General features: G+C 37.8%; 1 protein-coding gene across 5 annotated transcripts; it reads right to left on the reverse strand.

Annotated features, from left to right (window-relative positions):
- Positions 1-224: 224 nt before the first annotated feature.
- On the reverse strand, positions 225-11,219 carry LOC104223922 (protein HESO1). 5 transcript variants are annotated; one of them, XM_070170749.1, is made up of 10 exons: positions 10,908-11,219; positions 10,698-10,805; positions 8,382-8,596; positions 7,725-7,889; positions 6,253-6,428; positions 6,079-6,174; positions 5,394-5,463; positions 1,448-1,578; positions 1,183-1,293; positions 225-1,004 (listed from the first exon to the last, which is right to left on the reverse strand). In XM_070170749.1, the coding sequence occupies exons 3-10, from the start codon at positions 8,518-8,520 to the stop codon at positions 480-482; spliced, it is 1,413 nt and encodes a 470-aa protein (XP_070026850.1). In that variant the 5' UTR covers positions 8,521-8,596; positions 10,698-10,805; positions 10,908-11,219; the 3' UTR covers positions 225-479. The 5 variants fall into 5 exon arrangements, with proteins under 5 accessions (XP_070026850.1, XP_009773759.1, XP_009773758.1 ...); XM_009775457.2 differs by lacking the exon at positions 10,698-10,805; XM_009775456.2 differs by having other exon boundaries at positions 10,698-11,219.
- Between the last annotated feature and the right edge of the window lie 4,021 nt (positions 11,220-15,240).

The following is a 15,240-nucleotide window of genomic DNA, read 5'->3' on the forward strand; positions in this document are numbered from 1 at the left end:
AATCTAGCTGCAAAGCGAACAAGGTACTGTATTAAACTCCGTTGATCTACGGTTCAGTACTTCACGAAATCCCCTGCTATACTATGTATGATTTTGATCTTACTTAAATGATACATTTACTATTTGATCATTGTATAATAGACTACCACCATAATAATTTCAAGCAGGCCAGGGGGAAGGTGGGAAGGGTGTTGGAACGCCTCTAAGAAAATATATCTCAAGCATTGTAGACCAGAATCCTCCATCACTAGTGCTGGAATTATAGCACATAGCAATTTGTATTATCTAAGTGTTTTTTTTTCTGTATCGTTCCAATTATCGGATGTCCCCTCGAAGGGACAATTGTCTTTTTCTCTAAAACTGGCAAAGACTCGTTAATCTCTCTGGACAAAAGCCATCATTTTACCCTAACAAAACAAAAAATAGTAAGCACTTGAAAGGATGCCTAGTTTCAGCAGCACAAGTCAAATTCATGCCCCCTATCTGTCCGATTTTGGCCTCCATATTGGCTGTGTTTGAACACGATTAGCCTGAGTGGGTCTCTGCGCCGACGAATTCTGATTCCTGTCCACCCTTTTGTCCTGAAGCCGATGTGCTTGAAATGGTGGATATACGGGTCTCTGTGCCTGAAGCTGAATTTGTGCTTGGATTGGTGGCAGTACAGCTCTCTGTGCATGAAGCTGATGTTGTGCTCGCATTGGTGGCGGTATAGCTCTCTGGGCCTGAAGCTGATGTTGTACTTGTAATGGTGGCTTTATAGCTCTCTGCGCCTGAACTTGCGGCCTAAGGCCATTTCTACTGTAGTTATTTTGATTTCCAGCAGGAGTTCTTGCCACAAACTTCGATACATGTGGCTTAACAAGAGTAGAAATAACTTCATTCTGATTTTGATTCGATGAAATAAGCATAAAGTGGGTCCTCCTGAATGCTTCTGCTATTCTTGTTAGTTGTTTACTGCTTACACCCCTTGCTGCATTAGCTGGCTGCTCAAAGGGATCCTCAACCTGAATGTCAAAATACAAAAAAAGATCAAAATAAAAAAGGCCTAGACCTGGCAGTTTTTTTGGTTTATCCTTTTCTTTTGCTTCTTAAGGTGGGTGCATGATGGGAAAAAAGGGTGTGGGCGCATGGGGTTTTTGTGTGAGTGTGAGAGAGAGAGAGAGAGAGAGAGAGATATTTTACAAATATTGTGTATGTTTTAGGCAGCCATCTCATGTTGCCCTCAATATCTTCCCACTGGCCAGTGAATGGGCTAATTCCTTGAGCAGAGGCTTTTGAGCTGATGTCGCAGAACTACATAGAGGATCGCAGTTAATTTTTCTTGCAACATTGTTATAGTTTCAAGGTTGTAATCAATATCCATTAAAAAGAAAATATCAAAATAGTCCGCAGGTTCAACATCATATGATAAACATGACAGACAATAGAGCCTTGGACAACTTACTACCTTTGCAATGAATGAGATGAAAAGCTCAGACAGAGAACTCTTATTAATCGCTCGTGACTTATTTAATATAAGTCGATTTATATTTGTAGCACATGTTTCTTCAATGAACTTCTCTGCACTAGCCCTAACACCTGCAAAAGCATTTTCCAATAGATTGGTCGAACATTAGGCGTTTAGTTATATAGGTCTAAAACAGAGAATAGGGAGAAGGTAGTTGTAGTAAGACAGATGAGTCAGCTATAGCAGTCCTTTATGTATAAACCAAGTTATATTTGTTTGGACTTCCTATTTGTCCATTTTAATCTGGTACCTGGTATTCACAAATGAATTTAACAGTTGCCACCCATGCATTTGAAAACCCATTGCAGTAGTAAACTATTCCTCTCATACTTCGTGAGCATTGCATTACCATCATTATGCTTTAGAAAACCCGGGACCTTGTGTAATTATAGTTTAGGTATACTTCTGAGGTGAGTGCTGCCCCCAGCCCTTAAAATCCAGAAAAAATCTGCTTAATGTAAATCTATGGTGCACAAAGTCATCAAAGCAAGTAACAAGCATCTCAAGTACCTCAAAGAACTACTCCAATCCATGTGTCAAAAAAAAAAAAAGTACCTCAAAGAACTACTCTCTCCCCTTTCATTTTATAACAAGGTATTTGATTGGAAATAGAGTCTAAGGGTTTTTTTTCAGAGACAAAAATACAGTTTAAGCTTGACATATATATTAACGAATTCAAATTCTTGAATGTTGTGAATGTTTTATAGAAATGTAATGGTGTCAAAAATTCAGAATGTTCAAAATGAAAAGTGTCATATTAATATATGAACAGATAAAGTATAACGCAAAACATTGCGGAAATAAGCTCCCGCAAACAAAAGCCTGGTGTTTAAGTGAAGAAGGGTAGAACAGCGATAAAGTATAACGCAAAACATTGCGGAAATAAGCTCCCGCAAACAAAAGCCTGGTGTTTAAGCGAAGAAGGGTAGAACAACGTGCCAATTATCCATCAAATTTTTAACTGTGCACCACTGGCCGTTGGGGATTTCTTGGTTACAAAAAAAGACGGCAAAATATATAGATAGACACTCAAACTTGGTCCAACTCCCAACTGTCATGTTGATACTTAAACTTATCCAATGATCAAGTAGACACTTCAACTTGACACGTGTATGTCTCATGGACACCCGGGTCTAACAGACTTCACGCGTGAACTGCAATCACGGGTGACATGTCAAATGGACAAATTAGCAAATGGCACGTATATTTTTTAAAAACATAATAAATTTGTAAGTAATTTTTTTATTTAAAATAGAAAAAGCCTCCCGTCCACCTCCTTCCTCAGCCATTTTCACCACAAACCACCATTATTGACCACTAATTAATTGGTTCTCCCCTCTCCATCTCAAGTACCACCCTCTTTTTTGTCCAACCATTCCTTCAATATCTCTTTTGTGATTGGATTGCGAATTACATAGAGAAAGGAATTGAATTATTAGTTCAATTTCATAGAATCAATGTCTCTATTTCTTGTGTTCTTTAAAGTCTTTAAAAATGGGAGAAATCCAAGAGGTTAAGATCGTTTCTCATTAGAGGTGATTTCTGACCAAAAAAGTATATCAAGTGGCATATAGATTTGAGAAGAAAGGTTTTGAGAAAAGAAAAAACGAATGAAACAAAAGGTAAAAAATGAAACGAAAGGTCAGGGATTGCCGGTTAGCATAGGGTTGTTGGACTTTCACCAAACGAATTGCAAGAGTATCAGTAATAGACAATGAAGGCAAGGAAGGGATGTGGGTGTCGAGAGAAAAGAATAAAATATGGAGAAGGATGGGAGAGGGGCATTACAAATGAAATAGAGGTAGATTATAAGGGTAAAATGGAATTTTGCTATACCTTTTCAGCTGGAAATGGGTTGGAATAACATCTCACGCTCTCAAATGTGAAGACAGCACACACGGTGCCTGGTCAGATTCGAGTGTCCACGAGACACACCTGTGTCAAGTTGAAGTGTTTACTAGATCATTGGATAAGTTTAAGTGTCAAACTGACAGTTGCGACCAAGTTTGAGTGTCTGTCTATATATTTTGCCTAAAAAATTAACTACTTCTAATTAGAAAAAGGAGAAACACCTGTTGTTCTAAACAAAGTCATCACTCATCATATGCATCACTGTTAAATTGCTAAAAAACAAAGAGTAGAGAGTCTTTATACTATGTCCGAAATTACTTTTCCACTTATTTAATCTATTTTTTGTTCCAACCCCTTCAATTAACAGTTCGTACGGATGCTTTCAATCTTGTCATCCTGATGGGGCTGCTCAACTACAACTAGAGCTGTCTATACATCAGGAAGGAAAGGAAAAGCTATACTGAATAATATATTCATATGTATGCACATGAGCCTTTACCAGTCTAGCATAATCAGTACCATTAACCTAAATTAACAATTATAGCAGCTCTATTAAACCCCATACACGTGCAAGACGAACTTTTGTTTTCATATTCTTTTGATTTTTGCTCAATTATTCGGCACTTGCTTCTAGCTTTAGCTTGATTACCTCAATTGCAGAGACCTCAAATTAAAACCACCAACAGACCTAACAACATTCAGGATTTTCTAGACGACCTAATTCACTTCCTTCTTGAATTAGGACTTTTTCCTTCTTTTCCTCTTTCACATGCCTGCCAAATAACTAACAAGTTAATAAAATCAGGGAATTCCTCCCACATCTTCCTCCGAAAATCTTATGGCATTGAAATCCCCTCTTAAAATCAATGACCTTCCATACCAACATCAGCCTAGAGATCTCTTCCTAAAATATTTTTTGACCCCTTCTACTGGCTCATAAATTTCCACAAAATCCCATTTCATTTGTATTTTCATGATTTTAAAAATTCTGGGGCAATGGAGAACTTCCCCTCTTTCTCATATGTCGGAGTTTCAACTTTCTCTCACATAACACCACAATCTTTCCAACTGTCCTTCTAGTCGGAACCATATCATTCTCACCCGACTTCCTTCCCCAAGCTTCTAATCATTAACTTTGGAATTTCTTCCATTTTTAGTGTGGTGGCAACAAATGTTGATCTTCACTCCCTCAACCAACCTCGATGCTCTTGTATACGGGTCATTCATCTCCCTCACAAAGCCTCATGCTTAATAGTATTTTTTTGGCGACTTGCTTTTGATGTCTTCTCCATGACAAAAGCTTGTCATATGGCCAAATTTTGGAAAAGAAAAAAAATTATCTTAACCACCAAAAGGTAAACTCCTTACACTTCCCCCCCCCCTATCTCCTCCTTTCCTGTGTTTTCCCTGTGATTCATAGTTGATAGAGTACTTCAAACTCTTTAAATTCCTCACATTTTTTAACCCCCCCCCCAACAAATCTCCTCCTCGCTACTGATTATTGCCATTCTTAATCTATCTCGGCTGAAGAGTGTATACTTCAATTGATAAAAATCTTCATAGTATCTTTAAACTATTAAGGACTCAGTGGAACAAAATTTGGTAGAAATTTATTGAATTGTTTTTGGAAATAAAAAGGAAACATGTGACTAGTTACAAACTTTTTGAGAGTTTGTGAGTGCTTTATGGGTGGAAGAATTTTTCATAGAGAAATGTCCTATAACAACTTCTTCAAACCCAGTTTCTTGGAAAAAGTTTTGCCAAAACTTCTTGATCAAACTTCAACAAAGATACCTTTTTATGACCGAGAAATGGGTCTGGAGACGACCCTTTAAACAACAAAGTCATTTGGCAACAAATGTTGCAACTTTTTAGAAAAAAAATTCCTCAAACAAATGCCACCTAATTTCTTTGCGAGATAACCACTATATAACTCGAAGTGAAGAGCTCACGCCCCAACAACATAACAGTAAATTTGACATAGAAAGATGCATCAGCTTATTCAAACATCAATAACAAACAATCATTTAAGTACCTGTAAGATCATCAACCATATTTCCTGGATATATTTCTTTAAGAGGTGGTAAAATTGCAGGCACACATGTCTGCAAAAATAAGTAGGCTAGCTAAGACCAGGGAAAAAAAAGTTCTGTTATTTACAAAAGAGATGAGAAATTTAATAGAACTGCAACAGTCTTAAAAAAGGAACATGACTAAGTAACAACATTGTAAACAATCAGGTCCAGCTTATCTTTTTTATTTCAATATTCACTTACTTATGAGCCAATTATTTGATGGGGGTGACTTTGCTGAACAATTTTCCCTGAAAATCACTCATCTCTGACAGGTATTTTCTCAGTCCCTACTTACTGATTGGAAGTCCACTTCTTTTCTATTCTCTTCTTCCCAATACTCACTTCTTTTTATAACTCTTCTTCCTAATGCTTCCTCACTTTTTTAGATTATAAAAATGTAAGAGCTAATAATGATAAAACTACATAAAAAGCTTGTCTTTTTACTTTTTACACCCTTTTTCCTTCTCCAATTCTCTTGGTAAAAAAAGGATCTAGAGATCATGTATTTGCTTTAGATGAAATGCAAGTCTGTACTGCAAAATCAAGAGTTATATTACCCTATAAGCAATAGGCTTCATACTCTTCAATACTTTGGGATGTGAGACTAGAAACTGCCTTTGTAAAACTAATGCAACAGAAAATTACCTGAAAGTGGAACACAACTAACAAGCTGAGAGAATATGAGTTCAAAGTTCCAGCCTTCGAATCATTAATATTATGTGCCTTAGCCCATTCTTTCACCTGCACACAAAGGAGAAATCATCGAATCGAGTCACATTATTCAAAAGTAGCCTCATTGTCTCCTATGTGGGCACATACCAGTAAAACCATATCACGAAATCGTCCATCAATCATGTTGATCCAGTATAATATTTTGGACTTCATTTGGCCACTCAAATTATTGATTGATATATCACAAGAAATATTGTAATTGCCCTGAAACTTCAAGATTGGGACTCTCGCATTGGTAATAAATTGCAGCTTTCGGTATCCACCTGTGAAGTAGTGCTAGCAATGAATTAGACCAACACACTCTTGAAAGCAAGAAACAAATGAGAGTGAAGATTTCTCCGGCTTTTCTCCAGCAATGCTAACAGCAGCATTATAAAATTAAATCACAATTAAGACAAGGACAAAAACAACTGAGTTTGGCTCGGAAAGTTACACACTTGGATATTACACATATCATGTTCAGACTTCAGGGTTTCTAGTCTGAGCAAACTTCCTTTCTACGATCCTTTATTTTTTTTGTTGTTGCTGCCGCTGTCTTCTTGAGCCGAGGGTCTATCGGAAATAACCTCTCTACCTCCCCAAGGTAGGGATAAGTCTGCGTACACACTACCCTCCCCAGACCCCACTTGTGGGACTCCACTGGATTTTTTGTTGTTGTTGTTGCTGCTGCTGAGTGCATCTCTTATATAATCACTTTTTCATATAAGAAGGTAACTTTAGTAACAAAATGCTACGTCTTTTCCAGAATCCTATTACTACGGCTGTTAATGTCGAATTGATGGAATGTTCAAAGGCATTCCATGACATAATGATATCTCATGTTAAATTGTCACATCAGTGAGGTACTTCAGACATGATCCAGAACTAAATTCTCAGAACATCAGTTAACATGAGATAACAAGGAAAACAAAGCAAAGAAGTGAACGCATGTACATCAATGCATCTGTAACAATCGTATGAAAAAAAATGGATGACAGCTATTGATCTTCAATCCTACACACTAACATAGTACTTCTCTTGTTCCTAACAAGGTTGGGTCTGACTCTTACTATGATAGAATAAGAACATCCATATCCCCCTCACCCCGCAGGAGAATAATTCTATTTCCTCATTAACAGCTGGCAACTGGATAAGATATTTAAAAAGTCTGACAAAGCTATTTGATTTTCAGTAAGTACTCATTTTGAGAAAAGAGGGCCACAAATCCAGCTCCAAGCAGCAGTTGGTATTCCTAAAGGAGTTGCTAAAGAACTAAAATTGATATCTGACACCGGTAACCATTCTTTTGGCTCATTTGCAATAAAACTGCAGCAGCTTCCTTTATTTAACAGTTCTAAGCCCTTTCCTAGTTGCCAAAGGAAAAACTTCCTATTATTTATCTTCAATTTTAGCACCCCATATAAATATCCCAGGCCCATCAAATGCTATGAGCATATTTGATTTTCATCGAGAAAATCTCAAACAGCTTGACCATTGATCCTTGCTACTAGTGGAGAATTTTCATAATAAAGAAATAATTTATTTACGCAAATCAAAGGGCATTAATCATGAGAGCATACCTTTAGCTTTCAGAGCTTTTCGCACATCCTCTAGTAGACTTAGTTTGTACTTCTTCCCAGCAGATGAGATATATGATCCATTGGGCAACTCAATGGAAATATCAAGATCTCCCCATCTTGTAAAAAGATTTGACACGAAAGATCCAAATGGCTCTACAGTTGCCCCTGGTCACAGAGTAGAAGCTGACAATAGTAAACTTGGTGCTTGTTAACTGAAACAGTATCTATGTCTTCACCTTTAACATACCAAGATGACCCAAAGAAGGGTAATTCCAGAAGAGGAACTTAGAACTTCACCAAATTAGCATCTAATTTACAGGAAAAATTCAGAAGACTAAATAAAGTTGTTCATCCTATTAAAATTAATCTTAACTTGCAATTATGGTCTTCCAAGGGACCAAAGCTGAGAAGAATCATTTCCAACTCCAAAATCAAAAAGGGTGTAGGGATGAGCTGTTAGATTACAAGGAAAACACCGTCCATTGAGTTGCCAGTACATAGAAACACCCCCTACATGCCAACCCGCAAAATAGTACATCATGTTTTACCTGATTTGAGAATCAAGAAAAATCGTCTCTACAAGTGACAAACAAGTAACCTAACCACCGAAGCTCCACTAATCAGGATATATAACAAAGTATCACCACTTTAAATTACCTCTCAGGCTTTCTATGTTTTCAACCATGGCTCGAAGTTCATCAATGAGTTGAAATCTCATAGACCAATCCTCATCCAACGGATTGATAGAGCGAAGTATATTCCGAAGAGTATGCTCCAACAAGCTGTAGCCATTCATTTTGAGTACCAGATACCCTTTGATTCTAGCTTATTAAAGATAATATATCAAGCTATTCATGAAAAGAATTGACTACCTGCAGAAAGAAGGGATAAGAACAAGGTTTATAACAATTAGTGCAACTACTCAAGAAAAGATGATTAAATTGAATTTTGGCGAGTATCGTGACAGGTGAGGAATTCAGACTCATTTCATACTAGGAATGAATTATCTTTATGTGCCATGAAACAAAATTATAGCTGCTTAAACATAAAGACAAGCCAGATAATCAAATTCTTGAATCGCAGCAAGGGGGAGAAAATCATAGTTGACTCACTGACAAGTTAACTGTTCTGTCCCTTAGATCCAAAATGTACGAGAGCAAAAAAGAATTGACACCTACAAGAAACACTTGCGAGCAGCCACCACGTGTATATTGCATCAACAACCAAAGGATAAAATGACCAAAAAAACTGACTGGCATCCCCAAATTATTGAGTTCTAAAAGTGAATAAATGCTAATATCTATCTATTGGATTGCCAAAGAGGACATTAAGAAACATATCCACGAGAGAAACAAGTAACTCAAACGCCAAAATCATAATCTACTGATGGTATACTTAGTGTAAGCAAGCTCGAACATCACATCTTTGGAATAACATCCAGTTAGAGAAAAGAAAATCCAATTAGACATAAGATGCTCGTGAGCTCATGCATACGTAAAAGGGAACGAGGAGGCAAGCTCCTCATCTTCCGCATATCTTGCTCAGACATGGCATGAATCACTGAACCTGCACCCCTTCATCCAAGTCACAACTTCATACTCCAAACGTCATCTTTTGTCCAAAGTCCAAAACAATTCAATATCATCTCACCAGACCAGCTAACCCACCCATCCACTAAAGAAAATAAATCAAGAAGTTGGACCTTGATTCGAATTCATTGACGTGGTCCACCTTCTCTCCCACGCTTAATATGTACAGAAGTGAAATCGGATGCAGAGATAATGTAATTAACCAAAAGAACTAAATACACCACACATGGTTTTATATACAAAATAGTTTATAGATTCTCAAATATTCACCCTAAGAGGAGCTTATGGGTTAACATTACATGATCATGTTCCATAAATTATGATACCTGAGTTCAATCAACAACTGTTCACTCAGTTTATCTAAAAACCATAATAAGCATAGATGTCCTTTTTAGTATGTATATTGGCTTATCCATTGATCCAATTTTGTATGTCTTACTCAAGATCTTATCCGATGAGAGAAACACTACCACAACTAAGAGAAGCATTCACGTTTTGATACATCTCTACAAGATAAGTGCAAAAAACAAAACAAATTTAAATGTAATAGCAATAAGTAATGAAGTTCTAAAAGCAGAAACCTGGATAGGAGAACTGAAGTTTATGCTGGTACAAACAAACTCCTAGAATCTACGAAATGATACTTTTAACTCATATCCAAGTACCTGGACAATTTATTTCGGCGTCCATAAATATGCACAAGAAAGTAGGACAAAGTAATCCATTAGCATCTGCTTCTTCACTGGTATCAAATAAGTTTGTCTGCTCTGAGGCTTGCCCTTATTTTACCAAACAACTGAAGTTGGATCAGTTGCTTTAGAATAAAAAACCATAATTTCTTCTTATTTGATCATTGATAGTTAAACAAGTTTTTAACTCCTTAATTAAATATTTTAACAGCTTTTAACATCCAAATCTTTCAGATTGCTCCGACAAGGCAATAGGCTATAGATCACTCCGCATAAAATTTTTTACCAAAATAACTTCGGGACCTCTTTCCCCTTTTATGAGTAACTGCAATGTCTAAGAAGGCTTAAAATCCATTCTATCCGACAAACTTGGTGGGTATTGTTAACCTTCCTTAGATATTTAAGAACAGTATTCTAGAAGAATTACCAGCCCAGGAAATAAAGAACCTTGAGTATGGCATTAAAAAAAAGTTAATATACCTCTGGATACAATTCACACATCATCTTTGAGCAAAAGGAAAAGATGAAGAAAGCTTCAGTGACTTCACATTTGGGTTTATGGCCTAGGCACTAATTGGCAACCAAATTACAGACAAATAACACACTAGAACCAATACATGCTCAGAATCAGGAGCGGAAATAAGTAAGTAGCATCCGTCAAAATAAGAGGGGACAAAAACAACAGGAAACGATACCATGGGAATAGCATCCAGAAGTTCCAATAGCTCAGAAAACCAAATCTTTACAATCAACAATTCAGCACCACCACCCAATTCCTTATTAAAATCAATGAAATGGGTCCACTGAAAAAGCATTCAGAATGACCCGAAAGGGAAAAAGAAACAAACACCAATAGCGATTAAAGTTGAAAAAAAGGGAAAAAGGCTGGAGTGGAAAGTACTAACCTAATTGTCATTGGGTGATCGTAAAAGGGTCCATTGGAGACATTAATAACTTTTTTCAAGATTTATGACTATGAGGAGGGGCGGGTTTGCTTATAGGCAAGGGTTTTCTCCATAGTAATAAAATTTGTGTCCTGTCTCTATCTACTGAGTGTATAACTAAGGTTGTATACTTTACTTACTGCGACAAGATTTTGGAACGCAGGAAGCGCGTCTGAGTATTTCAGACATAGAAATTAGAATTTGATTGACGAGGGAGGACTATCAAGTATGAAGTTCTCACAATCAGTGCCATCCCTATTTCCATGTACCTTCGGATCTTGACCGTTTATCATCTCTTATTATGTTGTGTGCCAATTGTCTCACATCAACCAAAAAAAATGTTAATGGGCTTATTATGGATCAAGTCTATTAGGTTGGATCCCTACCTAATAAGTTCAATCTAGAGGAATTTTCACAAACCACTATAGTTTAGAGCCTAATAACTGTAATTTGCTTAATTATCATTCGTAGCTACTGTTCAGTTGTTACTAACTTATATTAATTGTATTCGTTCGTGCAATGAATACTGTATTCGTTCGCGCAATGAATACTACATGTAGCAACTGTATTTGTTCGCGCAATTGTATCCATTTGTGCAACGAATACAATATATGTAGCAACTCTGACCAAGGTCGCGCAATGAATACTACATGTATCAACTGTATTTGATGTGTCAACTGTAATCATTCGCGCAATTGTATCCATTCGTGCAACGAATACAATATGTATCAACTGTGACCAAGGAGAATACAAGGGTGTATACAAATGATACAACTTGTATCAACTGTATACATGAGTGTATACAAACGATACATGTTGTATCGACTTATTTGTTCGTGCAACGAATACAACTAAGGCAAAATACAAAAAAATAAAATGTTCTTGTTAAGCTTCGAAATCAAGACCTTCACTAACTAAGCAGGCGCTTTAACCAACTGAGCTATGAGAGCTTGTTGCTCCCTTGTTTCAGTTCAAAACAATTAATCTCTTATTTCATGGATTTGTCATAAAATTCAAATATAGCTACGAATGGTAAATTTGCTGAAAGTATAGCTACGAATGGTAAATACAGTGTAAGTATTTGATGTATCGCGTAATTTTCCCTTCAATGTATGGTCTTCAAGCCCAATTTTTTTAAGGATTTCTTGAAGGCTACTTTTGTAATGTCTCAACTGTCCGTTTTGAGTATTATAGCCCTGTTCCCCCATTTATTACTTATTTTATGTTCATTTGTTGTTATGTGACTTGCTGGGGTGGTTGGTTTGGTTCCGGGGATATTTCAGAATAAGTTGGGATACTTAGTCCTAAGGTTGGAAGTCTAAGTTGAAAGAGTTGATCGGATGTTGACTTATGTGTAAACGACTCTGGAATGGAGTTTTGATGGTTCCGATAGCTCCATATGGTGATTTTGGACTTAAGAGCATGTCCGGATATCGATTTGGAGGTCCATAGGTGGTTTTGGCTTGTATTGACGAAAGTTGGAAAAATTGAAGGTTTGGAGAGTTGAGAAGTTTGACCGAGAGTTTACTTTGTTTATACCAGACTCGAATTTTGGTTATGAAAGTTAGAAATGGCCTGTTGTGTCATTTATGACTTGTGTGTAAAATTTGAGATTAATCGGAATTGGTTTGATAGGTTTTGGCATCGATTGTAGAAGTTGGAAATCATGTTTTTGATGTGATTTGACGCCTCGACTAAGTTCGTTATGATGTTTTAGGATTGTAAAGACCCGTAAAATCCTTAACCAAAACTCGAGATTTTATGGTGCCGAGTTGAATTCCTGTGTTATTATAGTTGCTCGCGGTTTGGTGGATTGAACCGTACCCTTCAAACTTAGAGGAAAATGTTGCTCAAAAGAATGTATTTTTGTGGCCCATTATGTGGCCGCATAATCACTCTGCGGACCGCATAATGGTCGTAAAGTGCAACAGAAAGTTGGCCAATTTTGAGACCAGTTATGCGATTGCATAATCGCTATGCGGGTCGTATATTGATCGCATATTTTCCTTGAACTTTTGCGAAGGGAAGTTCTGCAGTGCATTATGCGACCGTAGAACAGGTATGCAGACCGCATACCGATCGTATACACAGTCAAAAAACTCAACTTCCTGAAGGCCCCTTCTGCGGTCACTTTGCGGGCCGCATAACCATCCTGTGTTGGGGCACCCATTGTCTTAATTTAAAACCCGACCCCCATTCCGTTAAAACATCCCCTTAGGCCATTTTCAACATATTTCTCTGATAATTAGAGTAAGAGGGAAGGGTCAAAGAGAGGGGAAGGGGTCTCCATCAATGGTTCGTCAAATCTTGGCCTAAACATCTTTAATATTAACAATCAAGGCACCTAGGTCTCCTTCCCAAGAGGTAAGCTTCTATCACCGAAGCTCTCAATTCCATATTGTAGCTGAATGGGGCCATTAGTGAGATAATTCATGGGGATTAGGGTGGTTACCTGGCATGCATGTGATCCTAAGGTATGTGGGAGAGTGCTAAAACAAAGATAGAAAAGAATAGGGAGTGGGTTGGGGGAATCTTCCACTAAAAAAGGGCCATGAGACCCTAACTCATAATGTTTGATATAATGCTCAAATAAGCTAGGGCTATGGTCAATTTCCTAATAGTGAGTTCAATTGTGCTACATGGTTAAATAGATTGAAGGTGCTAAAGGTTCCGGAACTTGACGTAGGAATTAGGGAAAGACTCAATTAAGGTATGTATGGCTAACCCTCTTCTTCTTAGTGTTGAACTCTTGGTGTCCGAATAATTGGCGTGAGTTCCGAGTCGATCATACTAGATGGATTGCCTTAATGTGTTGGGTTGAAAGATTTTTGTTCCAAAATTATTCTAAGTGTTTACCCTGAAATCATGCTAGTTGAAAATGTGATTATGTTCTCCAAGTGTTCTTTTTCTTTCCTTATGTACGCATGCCTTATATGATAGCACTTATCGACATGGATGATGAAGTTATTTGAACGAATAATAAAGGGGAAGACTTGAATTATAAAAATGTGTCCAAGTGCCAAGAACTATTTAATAAACGGGGCTGATTGTGTCATGTAATGGAAAACAAAAAGAAATGAGAATTAAGGAATAATTGAAAGAGGTTATGTCCCAAGTGAGATGGCTTAGCCGATCGGGCTGAGATAGGACGCCATGTTGTACACATGGTGGCATTTATGTTGGATTTCTGATTATCATTGTGAGTTTGGATATGTCTCACTTGGGATGGCTTAGCCGGTCGGGCCGAGACCAGACTCCGTGTAAAAACACGGTGGCATTATGGGTTGTGGCACTTGGCACAAAAGATTATTAACCTAAAGAGATGGAAAGATTTAACCGGAACTATGTGAACCTTATTTAGTGTTTCCTTGAAATCCTATGAAGTACTTGTTGATTTTATAACTGTCTTCTATTTGTTTAATATTCATCCTATTAAGATTTGTGTTTGCCTTACATACTAGTACTATTCAACAGTACTAACGTCCCTTTTGCCAGGGGCGCTACATGTTTGAATGGATGTACGTGGTTTCATCGCAAATAGCGCCGATCGCAGATAGTGGTGCTCTCTTTCTCTCCTTACGGCAGTCTTGGTAAGCCCTCATTTCTCCCAAGGGTTATGCAGTTCTTCTTTTGTATAAATTTCTATATTTTGAGGTACAGCCGGGCCTTGTTGCTGGGATTGTCATATTGGTCCTTTGTATCCTTAGAGGCTCCGTAGACGTTTATGTGGGTCATGTATGGGTTTCGGGGTGGCCACTTGATCATGTTGTATTTTGAAACTCTTCTCCACTAGATTGTCAACTGTATGTACTTTTGGAAACTTAACTATGGCATATGGTGTTTAAGTGAAAATGAACTAGTAACGTTGATGTATTTATATAACTGTCCTCTCCCGTGTTTAACAATTGGTGATGCGTTTCCTTTTTTTCGGATTATGAATAAATTGGATAGGAAAGGCTGGATAGGTTTGCTCGACCAGGTTCACTCGGTCGTGCGCCGGTCGCGCTCCCCGAAGTTGGGGCGTGACAAAGATGGATTGGTATGTTTGGATAGGGGCCTCGGGTGTAATTCAGATTGAATTTTGGACTTGTGATGCTGGTGTGTTCAATTCTTGTGACACCGCACTTGCGTGAAATTAGTCGTAGGTGCGAAGCCGCTGAAGCGGTCATGGGGTCTTAGGTACGGTCATGCGTGTGTTGGGCAGTGGTCGCAGGTGCGAGGGTAATTCCGCATCTGCGAGCCCGCAGATACGATGAAGCTTCGTAGATGCGGATTTTGATCAGAGGCTCAGGGG

Source organism: Nicotiana sylvestris, chromosome 3 (assembly GCF_000393655.2).
Source record: "Nicotiana sylvestris chromosome 3, ASM39365v2, whole genome shotgun sequence".
Classification (NCBI taxonomy): Eukaryota; Viridiplantae; Streptophyta; class Magnoliopsida; order Solanales; family Solanaceae; genus Nicotiana; species Nicotiana sylvestris.

Coding starts and splice junctions, on each gene's coding strand:
- LOC104223922 (XM_009775457.2), bottom strand. CDS start 8,520: ATGAATGGCTACAGCTTGTTGGAGCATACTCTTCGGAATATACTTCGC. Junction 1,294..1,447: donor TCATCTCATTCATTGCAAAG/GTAGTAAGTTGT, acceptor TCCTCTATGTAG/TTCTGCGACATCAGCTCAAA. Junction 1,005..1,182: donor CTAAAACATACACAATATTT/GTAAAATATCTC, acceptor TTTGACATTCAG/GTTGAGGATCCCTTTGAGCA.